We start from the raw sequence: 27,871 nt of genomic DNA, 5'->3' as shown, positions 1-27,871 counted from the left end.
AATGCCTGGTTTAATTTAATTCAATTAGTCTTTACTGCCACGAGGCTAACTGACCTAAGCTCTTTATTGAGGGTGCTGTAAAATACATAATGGTATGCGTGTGTGTGGGTGAGTGGGAAAGAGAGAGAGAGAGAGAGAGAGAGAGTGTGTGTGTGTGAGAGAGAGAGGAAGATAGAGAGAGATGGAAAGTGTGCCAAAATGGAGTGTTGGCCAGGTTGGGTTAAAAGGAATGGTGTGTTACTAACAAACAGATCGTAAATCAGGTGTTAGCTCAGGTGGGAAGTACACTGAGTTCATTATTAAGAGTTCATTAGGCACACCTCGAAAACCTGTGATCTGAGACAGGAGCTGGAAAAACAAGTCTTGCCTGTGTTAGACAGGAATTGTTCACTTTAGTTCAGTTTTGAGGGAAAGTCAATGCGAAGACAATGACAATGTCTGATTATTATAATCAATTGAAATTAATCATAAAAAGAGGGATTCGTTTTTTTAGTCAAAAGCTTTGTAGACTGTTTGATGATTGAAAACCTTTAAATATTTTTCATGAAATTATTTTTCAAAGCCAGGCACGAGGATTATGAAAGATTTGGTAAATGAACACCTCCAAGGTCATCAAAAAACATTAAATCATCAATAGTTATCCCAAATGTGTGTGTACAAATAACTGCTTGACAATGATGGGGAAAATACTGGCAGCTTTGTGACTGAGGTCTCTTTCACTGTAACAGTTGCTTCGAGGAATAAGGCGGCTCGGGGTGACAGAAATGAAGGCGACGGGGAGCAATGGAGAAACAGCCAACACAAGAAGCAATCAACACCACATCATGACCACAAGGAGGAAAACTATGAAAGGCATACGCTGTCAACACCAAGTGTAGGTGCTCACAATCTGCATGGGTTGTAAATGATTGCGTATTTGAAATAAGGTAATTTTTCAGAGGTAAGGTTGGAAGGTTGGGCCTGGATGTATAAATACACAAATAAAAGTCTTCACTCCATCAACATGTTCTTACGCAGCAGTGTGTGTGTGTGTGTGTGTGTGTGTGTGTGTGTGTGTGTGTGTGTGTGTGCATCCCCTGTACTGAGGTTGGACGGCAGTGAAAGGTCAGCGTACGCTTGCTACATTAGGCTAATCCTATTGCATACATACGTTTCAGCGCGGTGCTAATGCAGAGCACGCTCATTCATCTTCAAGCACAATGAGACAATTCATGTACGTAACTTCACAAGACCACACTTTTTTAGTCCCTCGGATGGTGCACACACGCACACACATACACTTCTATGACTGTGCTGTGAACCCGTGCTGACATCCCTTCAGGCTGTAAGTGTCTGTATGTCTGTGTGTGTCAGAGAACGACGAGGAGTGGGAGAGTGTCTCTGATATCCTCGGGGAGCGAGTGAGAGTGCTAGCTAGCTGGCAGAGTAGGTTTGTGGTGCAGTGTTAGTGTTAATGGAGATGTAAGCTCACAGGATTAGCACCCATAGGTAGGCGTGTGTGTGCGTGCGTGTGCGTGTGTGTGTGTTCTTGACAGCGATGGCCTTTCTTTCATTACATTAAGGCCAGTGCCTCTAAATCTTTTACTCCCCTTGCAGTCTCAGTGGTGTCAGCTAAGTGTTAGTAATCCCCATCAATACCACGATCTGCCTCCGGGCACTTTACTCACTACCACACACTCACACACACACACACTTATGCAAACTTGGACACCAAAACACATGGCACTCAGATATGAAGGACGCATTAACCTGTATGCAGTTAATTGCAGGCAGGTCCGAGACTAACCAATCACACGCATAACACTTCCTGGCCGTGAAGCTGAATCCAGACAAGTCAAATTGGACTGAAGAAGCAGACTAATGGAGTCTTAAAAGGCAAGTTAAGTCTTGTATGTGCCTGGCTGTGTTTGGGTACAACTGTCTGATTGAATTGAACTGAGGGACTAGTAGCACGGACCTTTTATAAGGAGACAGAGCACTCAGATCACTTTGAATGGAGAGACCTGGGATGGCAAAGACGCTGCATACCGACGTCATAGCCGAGTTGGGTAAATTACTGGCCAATCGTTTCAACTGTTTCAACTCGTGTATCCAGTAGCTTTTCACAACAGATGACAGTTAGAATAGTGTCTGAGCAAGTTAGTTATCTCTAACAATACAGAATGGCTCTGATCAGGCCATAACCATTGCTGGCATGCATTCAGTCGTAAGTGAAGATAGAGTCAGAAAATCTGCGAGCACTTTTAGTGGATGATTCTGTGGTAAGATTGGTAAGATTTCCTCCACATTTGACCCATCCCCTGAGCAGCAGTGGTTCCTTGGACTTGGGTGTGCAACACCAATTACTGAGTGCCTTGCAGGGTGGCAATGGGTACCATTTTTATAGTCTGTGGTATGACTCCATAATCACTCAGTTTCAGGGCGGACACTCTACCACTATACCACTGAGCTGGTTGTATTTTCATATGCAACATTTACCAATTGCCAATTACCATGTCAGAACATTGGCATGGTTGTGCCCCCATTCATTTTGAACGGGCACTCGACTCTTTGGGCATTTTGTTGTTGTCTCTAAGAGGGCTTCAAAGTGGCAAGATTTGCCTATAAGGATTTCAATGATAGTGATCACATCGACCGTGTTCAAGCCACTAGATTTTCATAGTGTGCCTTGAAGTGGCTTCAAAAATGTGTTTTAACTGCATTTCAAAAATAAATGAAATTGTGAAAAGCGTCGAGGATAGATACAGGAAGTGCGTCGACATGTCCAATGCGTACCCCATGTCCAACATTCCAACACTCTGGTGGGCATGTGTAGCTACATTAATTTTTGGCTGTTACTTAGCAGAAGCTTCTGCTGACCTTTCACGTGAAACTTCTCCCGATAATTCATTTAACTGGTGGCGTTGTACACTGCAAAATTACCTCCATTCTTGCTAACACTGCAAGTCCCTGTCTTGTTTTTTTTTTTATGGTTTCAAGCATGAAAAAACTCCACGCTAATGATGTTTGGCATTAGCTAACTGCTGGGCCACTGACGTACTATGACCTCACTCGGGCAGTCTGACATGACCAGTGCCATGGTTCTGTTCAGTATCCTACGGCTGTATAAAGGCCAGTATCGCTATCAATATATCGGATCAGTGCATTCAACTCTTTATGAACGTCACGTGAATCGGATTTTTTAAAAACTGAATGAAAACGTACTGACCTCAGTTCTCCGGTTATGAGCCTGAAGTATATTTGCCTACCACCATAAATACCGCCTGTTTGTAGGTGTTTCCATGCAAGGGCTTGTAAGAACCCCAAAAACAACACATATCCTTACACAGCCCCAGATCTGAAGCAAAGGGTTGAAATCCAACGAGCAAGAACTTGTACTTGTACTTCTAAGATGCTGAGCTGGGCCAAGAAACTGAACCACTGGGCCATCAAAGCTCACTCATCAACACACATTCAAGTATCTGCAAAGAGGTTAAACCAACTTATCAACGGTCTTATCATGAATACGGCCCATATTGGAAAAACTCCTATTGTACCATCCCATGGAATGTTTCGGAAGTAGAAAGAGTTTGCAGTGCGTTAGAAAGGCTGTCACTCATTCAGGCCGACTGCAAGTCAAGGGCGGATTAGTTCGATTGGGTGATAGAAAACAGCTGAGTGTAATTATGAACACAGCAGCAGCAGCTCTTCCGAATGCTTCTGACTGTTTACCGTGCCTTTTGTGTTTTATTCCCCGCTCATGCCTCAGGGGGCAATGAACGTGGCACTGGAGGAGACCCCTTACTCTCTCTCTCTCTCTCTCTCTCTCCCTCTCTCCCTCTCTCTCTGTGTCTCTCTCTCTCCCTCTCTCCTGGGTCCTCCTGGTGCTTTCCAGAGTGCATTAATAATCATCTGCAGGCTGATTACAAAGAGGGCCACATATTTAACACTGAGCAGAGGCCCTGAAAGTGCGTATCTGCTGACAAATGTGCGGTGCGTGTTTTGACAACGGCTAACGGCGTAGGTACGATCCTCGAGGCCGCGGCGCGCACACGCCCTCATGAATAGAGGAATTCATTTCATTTCCAACCACGGGCCTTTGGTCGAGGCAGAGCAATTTGAACCTCTGCAACATGTAGGGCTACACCTCAGGAACTTGCCGTCGCCGTTCACTCTCGCCTGACCCTCGTTTAGGGATCACAAATACACAATTATGTCAAGAATTACAAGGTCCGGTGTGCAGGAAAATAATCATGAAAAAAAAAAAAAAAAGGTGCCGCAGGCTGACAGCTGTTTGAGATATTAAGTGGCGGCAAATATTCTTTGAAGCTGCAAACTGGAGCCGGACAAATCTGGCACACTGGCTGAGCAAATTGTGATTAACTGCCCGAAGGCGGGAGAGGAGTATATTATTCATATGTCACAGAGGTTGCTTTGATGGTAAAACGACTGAATAACTACATGATGGGGGATGACAAACTGGCAGGTGGAACTTCACCTATACTAAATCTAAGTAACACATCTCAATGTTGTCACATTGAGCTGTCATTTATTTCTTCTTCTTCTTCTTCTTCAAAAAAAGAAGTAATTTTGCATAATTACAGATTCAACATTTGGCATTCTGATTTCTGAATATATAATATCTATCTATCTATCTATCTATCTATCTATCTATCTATCTACCACTGGTCCATCCATCCATCCATCCATCCATCCATCCATCCATCCACCAGTATTATTTTGTCTGAGTGGCGGTGCCTGTCCCTTCTGTGCGCGCCACATTGTATTCGGTCAAACCAAAACAAGGATTGGGGAGTGTATACTTCACGGTGCAAGCGGGGCCGGCTAATTGATTTCAGGCCAGATCATGTTGCCGTGTAATGGAGCAGGCTAACGTGATGATGAAGCCGGGATGGTCATGCTGATGGCTTTCACAGGGCCCCATTTGTTTGTCTGACAGGCGGCAGGCAGGGGTGTGTGTGCGCGCCGGCGTATCCCTGCGTTCGGCATAAAGGATATGGATTAAGCTATAGAGGTGACAGATGATATGTTTACAGGAGAATGTTTGCTTTCTGCACAGTATTCTATTACAGGGTTTGTGTGTGTCACCGCCTGTGAATACGCGCGTGAGAGAAAGATGGAGTGCGCCTTGTCGTCAGTGTTTTACAGGCCGTGTTGATGAGGCGCAGGCCTTTATCAATCACAAACTATTTACTCACTTCCTTCCTCATTGTCAAGTCTCTTGCCTCAACCTAATCCCCGGAGTCTTTCACTTCTTACTTTTATTTTTTTTCCGACTTTTTTTTTTTCCTCCCTGGGAAGTTGTCCAATCCAAATCCAAACCGGGGCTGTTTACTGAGGTTGCGACACTGCACAAATAAATACCTTAGCGTTATTTACAAAAACAGACTTTCTCGTATACAACGCCGCCCCTGAAACCTCATCTTCAGGACAACAGTGAAGTGGGTGGTGGGAGGTATGACTTGGAAGCAGTGCCGCTGACACAACCAAGGAGGGGTGTCACAACTCTCCGAATCAATAGCTGAACTTGACCTTTTGACTCTCGAGTCGAGTCAGTGTGTGTGACTCTTGTTTCAGTTACCGCAAAACTATATGTTGCAAATTCATCTTGAGGGTGTAATTAAGTTATTCTTATTGGCTGCACAGGAAGTCTGTCAGAGTTGGACCAAAAAAAAAAGGAAAAAGAAAATGTGTGATTTAACAATTTAGGACACAAAGATAAAAATTCAGCATGCAACAGTTTTGGAATCTCAAAGCTGTAAACTCATTCCCTGCCAATAAACACATGAACCATTATCAAATAGGACAAGTTCTTCAAACTATAAACTTTCTTTTTGGGTAAAACCGTCCAAGAAAAAAACAAAAAAAACAAACAAAACAATACAAAAATCGAATGCTTCTACCCTCAGACAAAAACAGATAAAAAAAGTTGATAGACTGAGGTGCAATAGGAGAAAAAAAGATCCTTAACACTCTATTTGTAAAACGCAAAGCACTGAGCAAGTCTAGTAAAACATATGCATCTTAAGAGGGGGTTGGGTGGTTGGCTTGACAAAGCACACAAGGCCACTGTTCATATCCTATTTCTTGTGATCTCCAACCTGAACAGCTAGCTTCTAGCTGCTAGCTGCTAGCTGCATCTATCCATGTGCCATGCGCGAATGACCCCATTCCAAAGAAGAGTAAAGAGGAAGCTGAAACCCTGGTGCCCCGTCAAAACTACAGTTGGGGCTATCGGAGTCTTTGGGTCAGATGTCACTGCAGTGGTGCAGCGTTAAATTGAACTCATTTTGGTGAAGCGAAAGTCCCCCGAGCTCAGCCAGGCCTCGACCTGCTGGTGACTTTCCACTTGCGTCCGTCCACACCGTGGAGCAGGCTGTGCATTGGCGTGACGCTCCTATGCCGTGTAAATAGCGACCGTGATTGCTGTGCCGTGCCCGCGTCCCTCTCGGGGGGCCAAAACCAAGAGGATTCTCAAAGCCGGAGCCCCATGTTGGCAGAAATCCTCCGCAATCCCATTTGATCTTAACGCCCTGCTGCTCCTAATGTGTCCCTAAGCTGTGCCTTATCACACCACGGGGACGATCCAAAGGGGATGGACCGGCCCAACGCGCAATTGCAATTGCAACGTGCACGTTTCTGCCGCCTCTGAGACACGAAGGGATCCCGCCAAGCCGCGGGACCAACTGAGAGTGAGGGCGGGACAGGTTGGAGCGGCGGGGAGGCAGAGAGAGAGAGAGAGAGCGAGAGAGAGAGAGAGAGAGCGGAATAAGGTGAAGAGAAGAGCATTACGCAGCAGCCGCTCAGCCAGCCTCTTTATTCTGAGAGAATAAATCCTCCATTATCGTGGCTCTCTCTTGGGTCTAAATGCAAGCATCTTACGGGGAATTAATCGTATTGGCCGGGGAGGGCTGGAGGGAGGCGGCGGGGGCAGGCTGGGCATTTCATTTCCTCCACAAGTTTGGGTGGGATTGTGCTCCGAGTGAGGCGGCCACGTGGGAATCGCCCTCCCCGTCCCTTTTGTCCCTGTCATCTCCTCGCTCTTGCCTCTCCTAAGCCATTTGTCTGCGTCTCTCGCAGACTGCAGAACGGCATCAACATTTTTTTTTAAATCTATTTTATTTCATTTATTCAGACATCCCAGTGCTCTTTTTCTATTCTGGCATTTCTTTTTCTATTCGCCACCGCCATCTGGCACTTCCAACCGCGTGCGTCCACGGCCAGTTTGGACACAGAGGAGCCGTCCACCCGTGTGGTTTCCAGTTGTGAGCGAGGCCTCGGAAGACTTCATGAATATGGATCCAACGGAAAGGGCTGGAAAAGTGAACGGAAAAAATAAAGAGAGTGTGAAAAAGTGTGTGTGTGTGTGCGTGTGTGTGTGTGTGTGTGTGTGTGTGTGAGTGTGTCACCAGCTCATGGCCAGGCGAACCTCTTCAGGCCTCTAAACAAGCACCATAAATTCACCCTCCACTTACCTGCAGTAAAAATGTCACGAGCAAGGCTTTTATTGGGCCACACACATACACACACACACGCGCGCGCGTGCGCACACACACACACATAACGAGCACAGTGAACTCACTTAAAAGTCACTAAATACACACACCATCACTTTCCTAGACACACACACGCACACACTGAAGCCTTTTACTCCCTGTCTATTTGCCATCTTCCCCCAGCGACGCAGCGGCTTTGCATTGATATTGACGTGACACGCTGCTAGGAGGCAGCGCGTCTATGCTAACAACATTAGCCAAATAGATCCTGTCACAGCCACTCTGTCACCTCCACTGGCGCCCGCCGTCCGACAAGCGGCGAGGCAACCATTAAATAAAAATTACATGAGGGCGGCGTCGCGTCGCAGGGTATAGTGGAAATAAAATAAAATATTTAACGTCACAAACCCCATTTTCCTGCGGAGGGGGACTTCAGCGTCACTCGCTGGGACACGGCGACAACAGTTTAGGGCGGCTTCGGAACAGCGTCGCAGTCGGACTGGGCTATTTAGTGATGAACGCCGGACGATTCAGGGAAAGGGGGGGTGGGGCAAGAAGGGTGAGTTGGAAAAAACGCCGTCCTTTTCAGGATGTTTTCACGATTATTCTCCCCCCCCCCCCTCCCCAGAATTTCACAGATACAGGGCCGTTCCATCTGGCAGGTCTGGTTAAAGGTCCTGGCATTTGTACTTGTACTGTAGACTAAGACCCAAGGAAATGATTGTGTTTGTTTACGTTCCGATACAATTAGTCATTCCCATCCAGGCAGAAGGCCGAACTTATCCCAGAAAAAAAAAAAAACGCTGTGCTTTTTGTCCAAAATAATATCAAGCAAGTCTCCCAACTTTTGAATGTCTTGTTCAATACCCACATTTGGTTTCCTTTGACGCAATGACATTTTAAAAGCCGAGCAGAGCTCCAGATTTTTGGTTCATGGGATGGTGGGTAGGTTTGGTGGAGCAACCAGACCTGAAAACCTCAGAGCGGCAAATATATTCACCTGACATAGAGTCTGTCACGTCTCGAACAAACTCAACCTCTAGCCGTATGGATTATTCCATCACACAGGTTCAACCTGCAAGCAGTTTGTTGTCAACAGAAGTTACTAAAAAAAATTTAACGGGAAGAAAGAAAAACAGAAGAGGGCGAAACCTTTTGATGCCGAAGTTTTGGGCCAGATCAGAAGAAACAATATTTGACTGAAATTCCTCATTTGAGTTTATTGAATGTTCTTCACGCTCGTTGCAAAAAGTACAGGGAGGCTAATCAAGTTCTATTTTCTCTCATTTGCAACAACTGATTCCTTTCACTTGAAAAAAAAATGAATAATAAAAGGAAACTTTTTAGCCGACCCCACTGATTTTTCAAAACGGAGCAATTCATCTCACTCCAAAAAAAAAGTTTGTTGCTTTCATCTCGGTTTTCAGCCGTGAGCTGCGAGGCCCTCCGCAGTCGTCACTCATCCTGGATCGGGATGCACTCTCTCCTCAGAAGTAGAGACGGTCAATGGGCAAAAACACCAGGAGAAGAAGAGGAAGAGGAGGGGGGGGGGGGAGGGGAAAAAAAGCTCTGAGATGAACCAAACAGTGTCATAATATTTACCAGTGAGATGCGTCTTATGTGTCTCGCTGTGTGCGCCTGTCCATTTGTTTGTGTGCACGGATGTTTGCGTGTGTGCGTGCGTGTGCGTGCTGAGCCGAGAGAGGAGGGACGGACAGACGGACGGACGGACGGAAGAATAGACGGATGGACGGACAGACGAAAGAATAGACGGATGGACGGACAGACGGAAGAATAGACGGATGGACGGACAGACGGAAGAATAGAAGGACGGATGGACGGACGGAAGAATAGACGGATGGACGGACGGACGGAAGAATAGACGGATGGATGGATGGATGGACGGACAGACAGACGGACGTCCTTGTGAAGATGGAAACCTGCCTGAGCACAAAAAGGTTAAAGGATGTTAAGCATGCAGGTCCGTCTCAATACACACACACACACACACATGAAAGCCAGCAGCGGTCAACTGTAATGTGCGTGTATGCGTCTGTGTGTGTGTGTGTGTGTGTGTGTGCGTGTGTGTGTGTGTGTGTGTGACACATCTGGGAGTGTAATCAGTGGGCTTCTTTCAAGAGCTGCCAAAGCAAACAGGCCAATAAGGAATACACTTTACAGACCATCGATCTCCGCTGGCCACGGCCAACACAAACACACACACACACACACACACACACACACACACACACACACACACACACTCACACACCACACAAGCAGGGATGAGCAGGCACAAATGCGACTGGATTTACAGAGTGTATGGGAAAGAATATCCACCAGAAATGTGGACGCACAGCAGGAGGGCACACAAACCCATGTGAACCCCGCCTACCCCCCTCCCCCCCCCCCCCCCACTCTCACACACACACACACACACACACACACACACACACACGCGCGCGCGCGCGTAAGAGGTTCCGCAGTCTGCTATAAAAACTAAAACACAAAAATGAGAATACGCTGCTATTGGCGCTAATGGCTAACGGCTAACAGTGAAAACAGCCGCTCGGTCACTTGGCCTGCAGAATCAATGAATGTGCACTTTAGACCTGCGTACGTTCCGGTCGGTTCTGGAACCTCCTGCAAGCTACTTGATTAAGAAAACGTTTCAAACTAATCAAAACACTGTTGCTATTTTGTTGCTGTGAACCCCCCCCCCCCGCCCCCCATCCCCCATTGATTCACACTGGATGAATGTGTTTCCCTCCAGCTTCTGCCAGACACTGAACCAGCACCGCTTCGAAAAGATAAGGCCCTCCGGCCGTGGCCCAAAAAAACTGGCCGGCACAACAAAGGCGGCAAGAGGAATGTGGAGAGAAAGCCAACACCACTTTTGATAATGCACAGAGAATTCCAAAGCCGGCGAGCTAAGTTCAGAAAGGTCGGATTTTCGGCGCTGATAAACGGCGTCCCGGCGAGCGGCGGACGGGCAAAGCGACGGCTCCTCCGATGAATCGAAAGCGTTGCGCAAAAAAAACCCCAACGCGCCGCCTCCCTGGATTTCCCTCTTTCTCTTCCAAGCAGACGGTGGGGGTAAACACAGAGAAAACAAATAAACAATGGAAATATTGTAACGGGGGCGCGGGTGGATGGAGGGGAGTCTCTGAATGATTCAGAGCATCCCGCACTGAGGAGCGTTCGAGAGCCTAAAACACTTCCAGATGATCCTCAGACAATAGAGGCAGAGAAAACAAGGCCGATACGTCATCCATTTACTTTGGGCCGCGCTTGGCGAACAACAATAAATCCTGGAGGGGCAGCAGGAGCACGCACGCACACGCACACGCACACACACGCACACACGCGCACACACGCGCACACACGCACGCACCAGTGAGCGAGCCTGCTTGCTCATGTGCATGCGCACTGATCTGGAAAGAGGAAACGAGATAGATTGAGCCGATAGGAAGCCGCGCTAAGTTGAAAGCCAAGACATAATGCGAGCCACCAACAGGTTGTTTTCGCAGGACGTTCAGGCAAAACAGTGGGCCGAGGGCGTGCTCGCGGGCGCGTGCACGTGCAACACGAGCGCGGACGCCCGTGGCAGCGGCCAAGTGCAGGAGACAGCCTCCATTGAGGAAACCAACGAGCTGTGCCTCTCCAGGGACTGCAGGGAAAGCACGCACACGCTCATGCACACACACAAACACATGCACACGATATCAGCGGCAGGACCAGAGCGAAAGGCAGAGTGTGTGACAGAGCTGGCAAACAGCGTGCGCCCGCTTGCACAAGTGAGTGGGATTTCTGAAAATGGTGTGAAAAACACGATGGAGAGATGAAGAATTCCACTCAATTTTTTTTTTCTTTGAGACTTTAAAGTATAGTCTGGTCTGGTCTGGTCTGGTCTGGTCTGGTCTGGTCTGGCGCTTGCTGGCATCGGCTGAGTTGAAACTGATCAAAATGCCTTCCTCATAGAACTCATAGAGTTCTTTTCTTAATTGGTGATAAAGTTCAGATAGTTTTTTTCCCCCAAATAAATGTTATTAAGGGTTAGGTATTACGAAGGTTACGCACTACTACAATTAGAATTTTATTATGTGAATAATAAAACAAAGCAACCAAAGCTTCCACGTTCCACCTACTTAAAAAACACGTTTCATTTTGAATGCACAAGGCCAGAAATAATTGAATGCTGTTATCATTGTTAAAAACAGAATTTTTTAAAAAAAAACCTTCAGTCCGGAGTCTCTGGTCGTGTCTTTAGAGAGGAACCAGGTGCTTCTCCAACAACTCAACAACAACAATTCAAAATATATGAAATAAACAAATGAATGAATGAATAAATAAATAAATGCTTTGCAAATGTTTTTCCTCTCTTCTACCACTGCAGCTTTGCTTTGAGCAGTAATATTTGTTTCGTACAACTTTTCTTTTGGGAGCTGCGCACGTCCCAAATCCAGGAGTCTGCAGACGAGAGCTTTGGCCCTCGGACAGGAGAGAGCCGATAAACCAAGCGGGCCGACTGCTCCCACAAATATTCCTGCTCGCTGTATTTCACTGCACTCGGATGGAGGCAGCTGTGAGGGAGAAAAAAAATTATTTAAAACAAGATTTAAAGGTAGGGGATATTGCAAAATGTACATAATAACAGGTCATACAGGGAAGATAATAAAAAAGCAATAAATAATCCCCAATAGCCAGTGCCACGACCAGGTTAAAAATACCAAGGCAGCAGGCCACAGGTTCGCCCGGAGGGCTCAGTAAAAATGAACCCTGTCGCAGGGACGAGGACGATTCAAGACGACCGACAACAAAAGACAGGGAAGAAAAGGGGGTAAAACGCAGCTCATAAACACATAAATCAGGCTGAGCCGACCCAGAAATCCAGCTGCAGGCTGTGCCTCGCCACGGCCTGCTCCCGAAACAAAAAAAAAAAAAATCAAAGTTATGGTCATAAAAACAAAAGTGATTCACTGCAGTTTTGTTTTTTCTCTCTTTCTCTCTCTCTCTCTCTCTTTTTTTTTTTTTTTTACCCCTTCGCTTCCATGGAAGCTGTTGCACGTGCAACAGCTTCCCTCCGTCCTTCCGGAAGCCTCAGAGGTCCCGCTGTTGCTCTCGACTTGATCCAGGAGACCTCCGTCCCGCCATGGAAACGGCGGCATTTTGCGGGGGTGGGGGGGGGGGGGGGGGTGGGGCTACGACTCGGAACGTGTGGCGCTATTTCAGTTTGTGTTGCTAACTGGTGTCCTATTAAGATGTCACAACTGTTGCATGTCTGTAATGGGAGGGGAGGGAGGGAGGAAGGTGGGGGAGGAGGTAAAGAGGGAGAGAGGGAGCTTTTTTTTTTTTTCAAATTTATTTCAACGAATTTCGGGGGGGGGCGGCCTCGGAGACGCTCGCGCTGAAAGGTTAAAACTGCAAGGTGAGGGGGGAGGGGGGTCAGGAGTGATGTCACTTCCTGCCGGAGGGCGCCGGACAGATAGAGAGTGAGGGGAGACGAGGGAAGATGAAAAAGGCCGAGCGAGGAGTGAGGTAACCATCTGCAGATGGACTCTGTGAGCGCGCGCGGGCGTGTGAGCGTTTGCTAGCTAGCTAGCGCGCGTAAGCACGCACGCGTAGGCAGCTGCAGGAAGGATCCCGCTGAGAAAGAGCAGGACTTCTTGTCATCCACTGTGGCCTGACATCAAGACGCGCACACACGCACACACACACACACACGCACGCGAGCACACATCAAAGGGTGCGTGGCCAGCGTCGTTCCAGCGCTGCGGCGGCGGCGAGGAGGAGGCGAACAACAACGGTGCTCACACACATACACACACACACACACACACACACACACACACACACCCACACACACACACTCGCAATTCTCTGACTCACTCTTGCAAACACACACGCTAACACGTATATACAGTATAATCAGTCACATTTGTACATTAAAAACAGACCAAGGCACGCGCGCACCGGTGCACGCACACACACACACACACACAGGCAGCCCACATAATAGGCCATTTCAGCACCAAGACCACAGCTAATACAGTAAATGACAGAGGAGCAGCGGGGAGGGAGCCAAGCTAAATGCGACACTGATTTTCTGTAGTCTGCAGTGTGTGTGTGTGTGTGTGTGTGCGTGTGTGTGTGTGTGTGTGTGTGTGTGTGTGTGTGTGTGTGTGTGTGTGTGTTTATCGGCCTGACACCAGGGCCATACAGGCTGAGGCTTAGATACTGGTGTGGTCGCTGTGTTGTTTGGTTCACAGTCCAGTCCAGTCCAGTACACACACACACACACACACACACACACACACACACGCACGCACACACACACTGCTGTCCTCAAACAGCACGGCTGCGGTGTTGGAAACTCTGACCAAAGTGTCAGTGGATGCATCAAAGCGGCCTAATGAGAGGACGAGGAAAAGCCAGTCAACAAGGCAGCTCACACCAGTCCAAAACACAGCAACACACTGCACCGAGCAGTCGGCCGGGGCTGTGTGTGTGTGTGTGTGTGTGTGATGACATGTACTTAGGTGGAGATGACGGGGGCGATGACACTTTTTCCTGGGTGTTCTCAGCGACTGCTGCGGGGATGAAACGCTTTACTGCTGGGATTCTTCCCTCGTTTTTTTTTTTTTTTTTTTTTCCTGGCTACCAACTACAATTTGAAACCACAGTTATGAGCTGAAAAGGGAAATATTGCCACCAAGTTATCTTCTGAATGGAAAATAAATTCAAGACGTCTATTTTTTATGGAATTCTGTCTTTTCCTTTCTTTCTTTTTTCTTCCCTTTTTTTTCAAACTGAAATTTGGCTTTCAAACGATATTTCAGCAACTGCTCCGAAACTTGGCAGCGTCTGAGGACCGAAGAACAGAGGAGGGAGGAAGAAGTCCCGGAGAGCACAGAGTGTAACGCCTTCACGCAAGAACCGACACAAAACACTTTGTGTTTTGTGTCGGTTCTTGCGTGCACGTTGCAAACAGCAGCGCAGCAACACTTACCGCGAATGGTCGGTTTATTTCTTTGCTCTCTCTCTCTTTTTTTTTTTAATATGAGTGACAACAAAGGTGATGTAAATACAAGCGTATGACATGAGGAATGACCTCGCATTATATGACATTATATGCCTACATCACCACCACGACGCCGTCCACTCGCCATCTCGTCGCACAGCAATGCAGCAGAGAATAAAGACGTGTGTGCCTGATGCTCTTTTGGCTTGGCATCAAATAGAGCATCGTCCGTCAGGCTTCTCAATGGAAACTATTTCCTCCACTGAGTGGGTCCACGCAAAGGAACAAATTCTGAGATTAACCGAATTTAAACCAGAACTTTATTGTGATGGCGCAAAAATGATCACTTAACAACTGATTGACTTTTTTTTTTTTTTTTTTTACCTTGTTTGTATTTCATGCCGTGTCGCAAAAAAGATGAGGGACAACTATGCATGCTATATGTAGTCTGAGTATTACGCATGTAAATATTCCACTGCACTTTGGTCCAAACGTTGCTCTCAGCTCGATAAGCAATTTATGGTAAAAGTCACGAATAAACACAGAGAGCCAAGGACAGAGAATGGACACAGTGGATGAAGCAGAGAGATGGAGGGAATATATCAAGTATCACCTCTGGAGAGTTCTCAGGTAATGACAAACTAGCAGCCACCTGGCAAAAAGTTTTTTTTGTTTTTTTTTTTAGCCTAAAACTTAAAATATGTTTCTTAAACACAACATATCACATAATGTTGATGGTGACGATGACAATGAATACCTCAAAAGGTGAAATTGATGTCCTTTTCCCAGATACATTGGCAATATTGATTCATTCGTTGGCTTTTGCCCGGTCCTTCTTTACCAGTGGCTAGGTAGCAGTTTGCCCCCAGCCCCACTGCACATAAATCAAGTCTCCTGCCGTGCGTGTGCCTCCGCCCCTGCTGTGCAAATTTGTCCAATTAGCCACGGCCCCCGGGGAGTGTGAGTGTGCAAACACACACACACTCATACACACACAGGCCCCCAGAATCCAGTGTGAAATGGGGCTCTGCCACAGTGTGAGGATTAAGCGACAATAAAACGCATTTCACGGCCGCGGTGCTTTACAGGAGCGACCTCCATAAAGCTTGAGCCAAAACACGGCAGCTAACCCACAGCAGTTTACCAGCCAAGCCCCGCCCCCCAAATAAATCCACACCCTGGGAAAAAAAAAGAGAGATGTATCAATCAACACTGCCTTCAGCGACACAACCGACTGGCCAAGTTGTTTTTCTGAATGGACTGATACTTCCCGCTCTGGCAGCAGACTGCACAAGGTTTAAAGTAATTAGGTCGTTTATGGCAACCCAGTGACAAATGCCGCAGTCACGCGCCGAGGTCCTATGAAATATTATAACAAGTAACTGGAGTCACTCCTCTCTGACATGCGGATCAAAAGGTGTAATGCTGCCGTGTAAGGCTCCCACATTTGACACATTCACTGTTGCTGCACGAAAAAGAAACTTATGAGAGTATTATATTAAAAGTAGAAAGTGTACAACCAAAATATGCCTGGTATTCTACGATGCACAAGAACACAAACAATGTGACTGTACTATAAAACTTCATATGGGAGAAGCTCATGGTTGTGTAACTAATCTGTATTGGCAGCAATGATGAGTAACAAGATCATTGAAGTGTATGAAGTTATAGGGCTGTAAAGTTATTGGGCTGTATGATGTAAAGTTAAAGGGCTGTATGATGTAAAGTTATAGGGCTGTATGATGTAAAGTTATAGGGCTGTATGATGTAAAGTTAAAGGGCTGTATGATGTAAAGTTATAGGGCTGTATGATGTAAAGTTAAAGGGCTGTATGATGTAAAGTTATAATGATGTAAAGTTATTGGGCTGTATGATGTAAAGTTATAGGGCTGTAAAGTTATTGGGCTGTATGATGTAAAGTTAAAGGGCTGTATGATGTAAAGTTATAGGGCTGTATGATGTAAAGTTATAGGGCTGTATGATGTAAAGTTAAAGGGCTGTATGATGTAAAGTTATAGGGCTGTATGATGTAAAGTTAAAGGGCTGTATGATGTAAAGTTATAGGGCTGTATGATGTAAAGTTAAAGGGCTGTATGATGTAAAGTTATAGGGCTGTATGATGTAAAGTTAAAGGGCTGTATGATGTAAAGTTATAGGGCTGTATGATGTAAAGTTAAAGGGCTGTATGATGTAAAGTTATAGGGATGTAAAGTTATAGGGCTGTATGATGTAAAGTTAAAGGGCTGTATAATGTAAAGTTATAGGGATGTAAAGTTATGGGGCTGTATGATGTAAAGTTATGGGGCTGTATGATGGCTGCATGAGGCCTTTTTGTCAGGCTGTTCTCTAGACAGACCAGGGGTCTGTGCTATTCATGTGTTGAACAGAACTTCAAATAAAAAAGTGTTGCTAATGATTTCATGACTCTTTGCTGGACTATTTCTTCAAGGGCTGCACAGACGTATGGTCACATTGCTGCTTGTGGATCCAACCCTAATTCGTCTCATGGGTTGAGATGATGAGTCAGATAAAATTTGAACTACTTCAATGATTTACTGAAACCGGCAGCATTTAACATTACATTTGACGTGCATAAGCCATTGAACCCTTTTGTGCCCGAACGAACGAATGAATGAATGAATGCACCGTCCTCTATGGTCATAAAGGTGTGATTACGTATTGCAAGTGTGTACACAGCACGGTGTCTGTGTGTGTGTGTGTGTGTGTGTGTGTGTGTGTGTGTGTTGATGCAGACAGTAGCCCTGTGGTGGCGGCCAGGAGTTAAGGCTCTTATATGGAGGATAATCCAGGATAGCTATGGGGTCTTAACTCACTCCTCCAACACAAAGGGTGTCAGCGGATGGGAGGGAGCACCCAGAGGTGTGAATGGAGGACAGAAAATTTTCTGCGCATCTTTCAAGCTCTTAAATGAGGGAGATGACTGTCCCAGTGTCCCAGTATGATTTACAGTGCTGGTCTTGGGGTGAGTTCATCATACATGTGTGGAAAAATGTAGGCACATGGGCTGCGGCCATCTGAGGATGCACAACAATCAAAGGCTTGTTAGTGGTGTTGGGGGAAATGTGCTGCCAGTTCACAGAATTGTGAAGGCAGACAGAGGGAAATGAGTTAATGACCTGAGGAGAGAGTGGGCGAAAAAAAAAAAAAAAAGTCACCACAAAAAGATGGGTTTTTATCACTTGTTATTTAATCATGCCTTTATAAAATTTGCCTTTTGCGAGCCACTCCAAAGGGATCACGCTGTGGTACAGTAATGCAAATTGAATCGGGGGCGGAGGGGGCGGGGGTGGGTGGGTGGGTGTTAGGTCGAAAATATCAGAGAGTTCAAGGTGAGAAGAAGAGAGAAGGCGTCAGGTGACACGAAGAGGAGGGAAAGTCGAGATATCCAATGAAAACAAAAGGAACAAGTGAGAGAAAGTGATAAGCAGGAACTCGACAACGCTGTTTTTCTCCGTGTTGATAAAAAAATGGCTTTGTGTGCGCGTGTGCGTGCGTGCGTGCGTGCGTGCGTATGTGCGACTTGACAGATCAGGCGGGGGCGTTATGAGGCGAGGTAAATCGGCCTAAACCTGGTGCTAATGTCTTGGTGGGGGTGTGGGAGAGATTAATAAGGACTCGCTCCAAAAGGCTTTAGCGGGCCCACTAAGATTCTTAACCCGCCTAACCTCCCCTGGCGCCGCCCGGAATCCAAAATGTCCCTGGATGTTGACGCAAAAACACACTCACATGAGTTTCATTTCCCACTGCATAATCAATCAGCCCCACTGGATTTGGGATTTTTTTTTTTTTTTTTTTTTTTTTTACTTCTCAGCTTAGGTGGCGGCACCTGTAACACTCTGGTCAACGTTGAAGAGCAGGTGGCAAGTACGGAAAACAGTCAATGGTACAGACCAGTAGCCTAATAAACGCAAAGCGGTACCGGTGGCTTCCATCGTATTTTGACGGAAATGATTGCACGTGCCCAAGAAAAATACTATCATAGGCCCGAGCATATTGTGACCTATAAAGCACAACGGTTGAAAAACACCTGTTGTAGATCATTACCTTTTTCTCTCCACGCTCACTTCATTTATTACTTCTTTCGTTAGCACGTGCTGGCTTGTGTGACATATATATATATATATATATATATGTATATATATATATATATATGTATATATATACATATATATATATATATATACATATATATATATATAAATATATATACATATATATATATATATATATACATATATATATATATATATATATATATATATATAAATATATATATATACATATATATATGTATGTATATATATATATATATACGTATACATATATATATATATATATATATATATATATATATATATATATATATACATATGTATATATATATATGTCTGTATTTATGTATTGTGTGTGTAAGCAAGAGCCCTACTATGTGTGCTAATGAATCCACTGCAGCCATGTAACTAGAAGGGTAACTTATTGTCCATTAAGGGATTTTCGGAATGCTGGATCGTACATCGCACAGAGGAAAAAAGACCGTACGACTACGCTAATTATCGTAGCCAGTAACACTTCTCCCGTGGTCATTGCTTCTTTTTTTTTTTTGGGAGAAACGGTGATGGGTAGGGAAAATTAAAAAAAAAAAAAAGAAAAAGAAAATTGTGCAATTGGCCATGTTTTTGATTCCACCCTGTTGACTCACTGTTCTTTCACCGATGATTAAAGACTTACCAGCTAGATCTTGTTTTCAGCCATAAATCTACCGGCCATAAAATGGAAGCCCACACCAAAAGCCTGTGGTGAGCATCCAGGAAATGAACCTAAGAGAAACGCTAGCTGCAGACCTTTTTTCCTTTCTTCTTCTTCTTTTTTTTTTTTTTTTTTTAAATAAAGCTGCCAACTCTCAAGTTTAGTAATTATTACATTTCCCTGATTTCCTTGCTCATTACTGCGCTGTTTACAGGTTGTTTGGTTTGGCTTCATCACCGCGCTCCCAGTCTTGTTTTGTCGCACCATGTGTTGGTTTTTCCCTGTCAAATTCATTAAAGTTACATCTTATCCCATCTTATGTTAAGTACCTGTCACGGGATAAGTGTAATTTGGTGCAATTTGTGTCCCATGTATTACGATGGCGGGACAAGCCCTGACCTAATCTGCACTGGGTGGGATTGAGACACAAATCTGGATCATTATTGATTCACAACAACAGCTTTCAGCCTTTGCCCTCTGGTAAGGAGTGATAATCTTCACTTTTGGCTCCCTGTTGCTGAGGTTTTTTGGTTTTTTTTTGCTCACGAAAACCCAATTTTTTGAAAATTAAACCCAGTCTTTCCCTTTATTTATTTCTAACAGATAACTTCAATCCATCTAATTACATATAGTCCTTGACTTCCTCAATTGTTTTAGCTTAAATTACCCGAGGCGAATAGTATCAGCCAAACAGAGCAAATATGATGATTCCTGTGTTGCTCCTCACCAGCACGCTGCTGCTATCATAATCTTTACTTTATCTCTTTCAGGCCACATTCACTGTTTTTCTTTTCCCACCAACCTCTGTTTTGGTACTGATTTATGACATCAGTCAATTCAAGCTTTAACCATGCCCAGCTCTCTTTCCATGCTGGTTGATGTGGCCTGTGTGTTTGGGTTGCCCCCCTAATGAGAGATCAAAGCGCTGAGGCCCTGACCCTGCGAGGAGGTGCTGGGAGAGGAGCTTTAAATCTTTGTGCCTCTCGCAAACTCCCCCTTTCTCCCACTCCCTCTCTGATGTTACAAAAATACACGCAAAGCCGCGCTAGTTACAGGCTACCCGGAATTTGCCCCAAAAAAAAGGAAAGAAGTTGAGCGTCGAACACAAAAATATGAGTTATTGTAAAGTGATTACTGTGTGTGTTGTGCCTACAAACAATGTTGAGAGAGAAAGTTTAAAGCAGCACAATGCAAATTTGCTAATGGATATTTCATTTCATTAGTGTCGATGACACAGTGTGTGCAGCAAGCTTTACATATTACCATATAGCCCTGGTTGTGTTGGCCAACTCCCTTGGGTGAGAAAAATCCTGTATAGTCCAGAAAACGACACTTGACTGGTGCAAGAACACCAGGACAGCATAGCGCACTATGGTACGTTAACAAATCAACAAGTCTATTTATATAAGGGTTGTTTTATGGTACGAAGGGTTGCTTCATGGTATAACTTGTAATCAGCTGAGTATGTTCAAATTGGGATCAGTCTAAGTATTTGCTTCTTCCTGTTCCGTTTTGGACAAAAGAGAAAGGAGAAGAACCAAACTAATTGTATATTGATAGCATAAGAATACATAATACGAAATATGTTTGTGTGCTGGTTTTTCTGTACATTTCTGTATCTATTAATCTGTTTTAATTTCATCTTAAATTGTTCAAAATAAAGTTATTAAAGTGAACGTTTTTTGGATCCCCGATTAATTGTCTTTCCTTTAGTTAACATGCTTTTTTAACGACTTGATACAACACGCAACATTGTCACCTTTTTAACGTCATATCCATCGGAGTCAAGCTTTAACCTCAAGCGCGATACTCTTTTCTAATGTCCTCGACTGCCAGTTTCCTCCTTTGTCTCTGACTTGACGACGGCCTGGGTGCGTGCCAGCCGTCAAGCCTTCGCCATGTTCCAACATCCTTCCTGCAGGACAGGGATCGATGCGAGCGCAGACACTTAGGCAGCTCACTCTCGACAGTGTATTGTGAAGGGGCTGTCAAGCCGCCGACAACGCCGTGGGTAAACACGCGTCACGCGACTCATTGCGGCACCTGCAAGGCCGCGCACTCGGTTCGGGACGCGACCAAGCGCGCATACCTTTGACATGCGGGGGCCGTCGTCCTGGTGCGGGGCGGTGGGGGTGTGGGGGGGCTCTCGGCTCTGGAGGAGTCTAATATTTCAGTAATGCGATGGAGTTTGATTGAGGGTGTCCAGTGTCCCATAGCGCCGCTGTTTTATTAGCGCAAAGAGCACTCGGGGGCTCTCCAGTTCAACACAAACACACGCGCACCGACACGCTCGCACATCCCTCGACGAGGAGAGGACCGCAGCGGTGGGAAGAGCGCCGGTCCTCCGCGCAGAGCGGCCGAGGTTCAGTCACGGACCGCCGTGGCCGCGTCGGGGACGCTCCTGTGCAGGGCACTGAACAAACAAAGAGCTGCGAAATGTGGGGATGCATCCATGCCACTCCTTTGTGGAGTACGAGTATCTGCTTTTCAGTACTCACTGATACCGATACCGAGTACTTTAATAAGGCCGTTGCACATTACAGAATTACTGATGTTTGCTTGTTTGGACATAATTCCTCGGCACGTTTTGGGGCGACTGACACAAGTTTCACTGGTAACCGATACTGGTATCTGTAATGGTGCATCAACAGTAAAATAAATGTATTCAGTAACTTTCATTCATTGAACACACGCAAATTGCAAATTGCTCTGCTGTTGCATTAAAACTGAAAACTACTATCAGAATCCAATAATTCTAGATAGCATGTACACACTTCTTCACACACTGACTTCCTTTCCTTCAGGTTTGGCCACAGCCAATCATCTCTCTGCATCTCACACCCTGCCCTCTGCACCCTCTCCTCTCACACCAACTACCTTCACGTCCTCTGTCGCTACCTTCAGAAATCTTTTTGCTCTTCTTCTGGACTCCCTGTTGTCTCGTTCCGACCTCACCGTACTTCCATCCACACGTTCACTGTCCTGCCTGGGAAAATGTCCAATCCATGTCAGCCCGGCCTCTCTGGCTTCATCTCCAAAATATCTAACACGCTCTCTCACATGCTCACCCTTTAATCTAATCACATCTCACACGTTCCCCCCCTCTCTTTAGACCCTCCTGCACCTTCATGACTGTACCAAATGTGCATACTTGCACATCCATGCATTGTGCCCGTTCTCATTTGTATGCTGGTTTTCAACACAAAGCACCCATTTCTTTACTCAGTTTCAGATTTTATGTTTGTCCCCAACAGCAGCAGAAAAGGAAAAGGACTTGAAAAGTGAAAACGAGTGCAACAAGACAAACCTCCGATCACATTTCACTTTGGCCTACGGCTGCGGCTCCTACTTGCCGAGACCTTATCAGAAAATGGCAGAAGTGGCGTAAACACCAGACCACTGTTGACCTCCCACAGGTGACTCCAAAATGATAAGGACACAATGGTTCCTTGGTAGCACAATTCCACAGTGATGAGATGTTCTCTTCTTTAGAGACTACAGTACTAATAGGGCTTGCCAACACTGCAATGGGAGCAGATTTTGGAAGCTCTACTCGGAAAAACATGAACAAAAAAAACCAAAGTGTATGCATCAAAGCTGTCTGAGTAACAGGCTGCATTGATTGTGTGGACACAGGCCATATGGGCTAAAAGCTCTGATAATGTATCGAGGTACGTCAGCTTCTGCTGGGCACTAGTTAAGTCACGACTAATTCCCTGTACGTCTCGAAAAAGAAAAGTCAATATGAAATTTGAACAACTCCATTGGAGTCAATTCTTCCATATTTGCCCCCCCCCCCCCACCCCCGCCAACAGTGATATGAGCTTCCTCGGCTCTTTTATCACAAAACACTATCAGGGGAGCATCTCCAGCTGTGCTATTGACAGGGAGAGCAGTGTCCGGATAATGCATAGACCGTGACTACAGAGTGGATCGTATTAACACATTTTATTGACGCGGCTTTCGACAGATATCATGTTCATACGCTGCGGCTCTGGCGTGCGGGAGCGGTCCATATGAACCGGCGATGCGGCTCGGAGCATAATCTTGTGATCACATAATGGACTAATGACATTATGAAATCATCGCATTATGCGAATCACGCTCATAAGACTTGCATTTGCTCGTCACTGACCACCGTGCGGCCGGGGCCAAGAGGGGCCTCCTCCTCCTCTTCCTCCTCCTCCTCCAACTCCTCTTCCTGCGAAGACCAACCCACGGGAGCCATCGCCTCACGCAGCTCTTTTGAAACGCTCGCTTAATGTGGAAATCAGTTGAAGGAACATCGGCAGCTTCAGGAAAACAACGTTGACAGCAACAAAAATGGACCTAGTGTAAAAAAATACAACATTTGGATGTAGTTGACTTTACTCAAGGGCTGATCTATGCCAGTGGTTCTCAACTGGTGGAGTCTCAGGACTCACATTTTTATCTTATAATGCAGTCACGACACAAAGTTATTCCACAAAAATAAAAACACCAGCCCACTTTGTTTTTTTTTTGTTTTTTTTTATCATGCCCAGCAAATTAATTACTGGAAATATTGAATAGAATTCTGTGTCCTGCAAAATGAATTCCCAACATTTTCTTGATATATATTTTACTAATTTTAATTTTTTTTAAAAAAAAGGGAAACTGTCCATGAAGCCATGACCCAATCAAAACAGCTCCGCGACCCACCAGTTGAGAAACGCTCATCTATAATATGTCATTTGACACGTTTCATGTGTAATCATGAGACTTGCATGAACTCCGCAGGCATCCAAAGCAGAAGCCTACCAGAGACCCCCCCCCCACCCCCATCCTCCTCCCACCCTCATGCGGCCGGGATGATGAAATTAGTTTGGGTCGGTTATCAGCGTTTCAGCATTAATGCCCAACATGGGGCTTCTTGTCCGCATCCTCTGGTGCGGCCACCCTGTTTGTGTTTGGCTGCCGTCCGCGCTGTTACAAGCTCATTCATGTGGCATTTCCCAACTGCCCGCAAATAAGATTGCGGGCAGTTGGGAAAAACTTAATTTCTCTGTTGATCTGCGGTGGCTGTCACCGTTGCCCACCCAACTCAGCAGCGAGAACGCACAATGGCTCCCTTGTTTTCCAGCTCCTTGGCAACGCTGGACGCGGTGCGGGGACACTTTACGCGAGGAGGCAGTGCACCTTTTGCAAAGGCTGAGTCCTATCGCGCAACAATTAGCTATTAGCATGATCAAAAACACCTTTGCTAATCGGCGGTACCGACAGCCTTTCGGGCCTCCTCCGGCCTCCTGGTGGTTAAATACTTGAGACTCGCCAACATTTAAAAAAACAAAATCAAAACTGAAGAAGCCTTTCAGATAAGAAGGCGAAAAGTCTTCAAGATCGTATGAACGAGTCCAGTCGCCTTACTTAACCCTTCTACATTGAAGGTCCAAGGGGAGGCGGCTTAGAGGAGACAATTGAAAAGGTCCAGTGTGTGAAATTTGGCTTGATTTGTAATTTTTTCATTGGCATACATATTGCCCATGAATACACTCATCAAAGTGTATACTCGCAGTACAATATGAGTAATTTGGTTGGCTTCCTTAAATATTGGTTTCCCACACACTGGACCTTTTAAAATGCATGACTGAGAACCTTCACAGACAATAAGCCCGATGGATTCCGGTCAACTCGCTGAGAGACATTAGCTTCTTTGTGGTGTCTTGTGAAGACAATGAAATCTTCGGTGGGATCACGCAAATGTAAGTCATCCTCTGATTAGAAGTGATTCGTAACGGGCCCCCGAGGCTACGACGACGTGACGCGAGTGAAGCCCCCAGTGGCAGCAACCTGACCGTGAAAAATGGCAAAAGTGAGCACGACACCAGGACAATTTGTCGCCTTCAACCCGTGAGTCCAGCCACTAACACTGGGCCTGTATGAATCAGTGAGTGACTCTCACTGCAGAGCTAAACAAGGATTACAAGTCTGCACAAACAGCAGAATTAGCCTGGTTAATTCACACGCGCATAAAAAACAAAAACATTTTTTTTTTTTATGGGTATTCATGGGTATTTGTCTTATGTTTGAATGTGTAAATATGTAATGTGTAAAAATGGTTTATAAAGCCTGGCTTATCCCTGTCTCTGCACATCTTTCAGTCTTTTGCACATCCGCCCCTGGTGTTTGCTGTACATAGATCGATGTACTACTAGAACTAGAACTAGAACTACTGTATAGTTTAACCACTGCTAACTGTAAACTGTAATTACTGTATATATATTTTTTTTACACTATTCTATTTTCACTTTATGTTTTTTTTTTTTGACTGCTGCAAAAGTGTAGTTTCCCAATTTGGGATCAATAAAGTTTAATCTAATCTAATCTAATCTAATCTAATCAAAATACTTTAGATGCAAACTCAACACTGTCCGGCCATTTTCTACTGGGTTGCTGCGGCGCTACAGTCTGACGGCAAGACAAGCCCTCCACAACCCCGACCAAAACACCCCCGTCCCCTGCCGCTGATGGATTAGCCTGAGTCGCCCGGTCAGTTGGGTGGCGGAGAGCTGAGCTGGGATACCAGGAGGCGGGGGAGCGAGGGGTGGAGGGGGCGCAAGGCGAGAGGAGGGCCCGCCTCGTCTCACCTCTGCTGGCCTTTAGGGTGGACCGTGATAGGATTGGACCCATCTGAGCCAAGTGGGCAGGGAGGGGGATAATGAATGAGGGTGAATTATTTGTGTGTGTGTGTGTGTGTGTGTGTGTGTGTGTGTGTGAGAGAGAGAGCGTTAAACCTGCCAGGGAAACATGTGTCATGAATCTATCAAGCTGGGTGCCGTCGCCGCCGTCACTGGGTGGACCAGGGGCCTCGCTTCAAACTGCTTCATGCTGCTGGGATGACTGGCATGCTTGACAGCTACCTGACCCCACCCACCCACCCACACACACCCACACACACACACACACACAGATCGACGAGCTTCCAAAGCGACCGACACTTTAGACTGATTGGGCTAGCAACTGCAACAGCTGGCTGAGGATTAAGGCATGGCCAGATTCAGTGTGTACGTATTTCTGTGTGTATGTGTGTGTGTGTGTGCGCGTCATGGCAAAGGGACCAGCCAGTCCCTCTGGCACCTGTCACATGAACCCAATCCCTGCCCTCCTAAGCTGGGTGGATGAGCAGAGCCCAGTCCTCCGCTGAGAGCGCGGAGCCTGGCGCTGCGCTGGGGGGGCCGGCGGCATGAATTCAACACTGTAACACAGGATGCTGGGAGCCGAGAGCGGAGGCACCCCCTCCCACCCCGGTCGCTGTTGAAAAAGGGTGGGGTGGGGCGGAGAAGCGTTGTGGTGGGGTTGGGCACTTGTAAACTTCCCTGCAAAAACATGCTAACAGGTTGAAAAGCGCTGCGAAAACGCTAACGAGAGGCAAATTAAAAGGAAAACAAACAAGGGAATGGCACGCACGTGGCACCTACTCATCATCCACTGCGTGCGTGTGTGTGCATGAGTGTGTGTGTTGAGGGGGGGTGGGGGAGGGGGATCAGTGCGCTATTAATGGGACTTACACACGAGGGTGAAAAGGGTCTGTCAGTTTGACGCCTTCATCCACAAACCAGCGTGAACATGCACATGGAATTATTGGCAACCAAACCCGCACGCACACACACACACACGCACACACACACACACACACACACACACTGCTTTATCCTGACACAGCTTTCAGCACCTTACGGGCAAACAATTTCCTGACTCTATTTTCTGCAGCTGCACACACACACACACACACACACACACACTGAAGGATAAGCTCATACAGAAGGATTCTTATTATTAATATTGTTTGTTGATTATCAGATGATACTATGAATTATATGCCAATATTCTATTTACCAAATAATGTTTATATTTGCCCTGAATATATATACTTCCGGAAAAAAGAAAACAGCACTAATTTTAAATTCCAATGCTAAATTATTTAGACATCAGACGAATCGGATCTTCTGCTGAGGTGTGTGTGTGCATTTTTTTTTTTTTTTTGCTGACGTGTCAAGCAGTGCACATGGGGACAGACTCAGAGGAACATTCGCCGTTCAAGGTGAAAACATCACTTCCTGCAAAGCTTCCTGGCAGTGGCAGAGACGCAAGTTCTGTTCCGCATGAAGTTGTGACACAAATGTGTTGTTGTCAATCAGGGGAAGTGCACATTCCAGCTGAACCAAGAAAAAAAAGAAAAAGAACCCAAGAACACAAATGAACAAAATGTCTGTGTCTCGCTGTCCGTATGACTCACTGCCATGTTGACAAGTGCAGGCATTAACCTGTCCAAAAAGTTTTGGGATTACCGTGGATTACAAAACAACATAACACAAAGTCTATTTTTAGCAAAGTCTTTTTTTTTTTTTTTTGCTTTGGTGCTCAGCATGTTCGCCGCTTTGGGCTTTTTTTGTGTGTGTGTGTGTGTGTTTGGCCTCCTCGTGAAGTGTGCTGCTATTGGCTGGTTTAGTCCACTGTGAATGAATAGCAGTGTGTGTGTGTGTGTGTGTGTGTGTGTGTGTGTGTCTGGCCAGCACAATGTGATGGAAAGCAGATCCAGGCTCTGCTTCTTCTCACCCAGCGCTCACAA

At 45.9% G+C, this 27,871-nt stretch overlaps 1 protein-coding gene across 8 annotated transcripts in view; it reads right to left on the bottom strand.

The window, feature by feature from the left end:
• bcas3 (BCAS3 microtubule associated cell migration factor) overlaps positions 1-27,871 on the bottom strand; it is a 294,364-nt gene that overhangs the window by 38,622 nt on the left and 227,871 nt on the right. Inside the window, exon 24 of one of the 8 annotated variants that reach the window (XM_076035855.1) lies at positions 7,160-7,314. The exons of the other annotated variants lie outside the window; for them this stretch is intronic. Within the exon in view, the coding sequence (XP_075891970.1) occupies positions 7,175-7,314 (140 nt within the window). The 3' untranslated portion in view covers positions 7,160-7,174. Of the gene's footprint in view, positions 1-7,159; positions 7,315-27,871 lie in introns of those variants that run through there. 8 annotated transcript variants of the gene reach the window in all.

Source organism: Nelusetta ayraudi, unplaced genomic scaffold (assembly GCF_046127955.1).
Source record: "Nelusetta ayraudi isolate G7.1 ecotype Tasmania unplaced genomic scaffold, CSIRO-AGI_Nayr_v1 ptg000048l, whole genome shotgun sequence".
Lineage (NCBI taxonomy): Eukaryota > Metazoa > Chordata > Actinopteri > Tetraodontiformes > Monacanthidae > Nelusetta > Nelusetta ayraudi.
The sequence above is the reverse complement of the archived record's forward strand: the minus strand, read 5'-3'. Positions and strand labels throughout refer to the sequence as shown.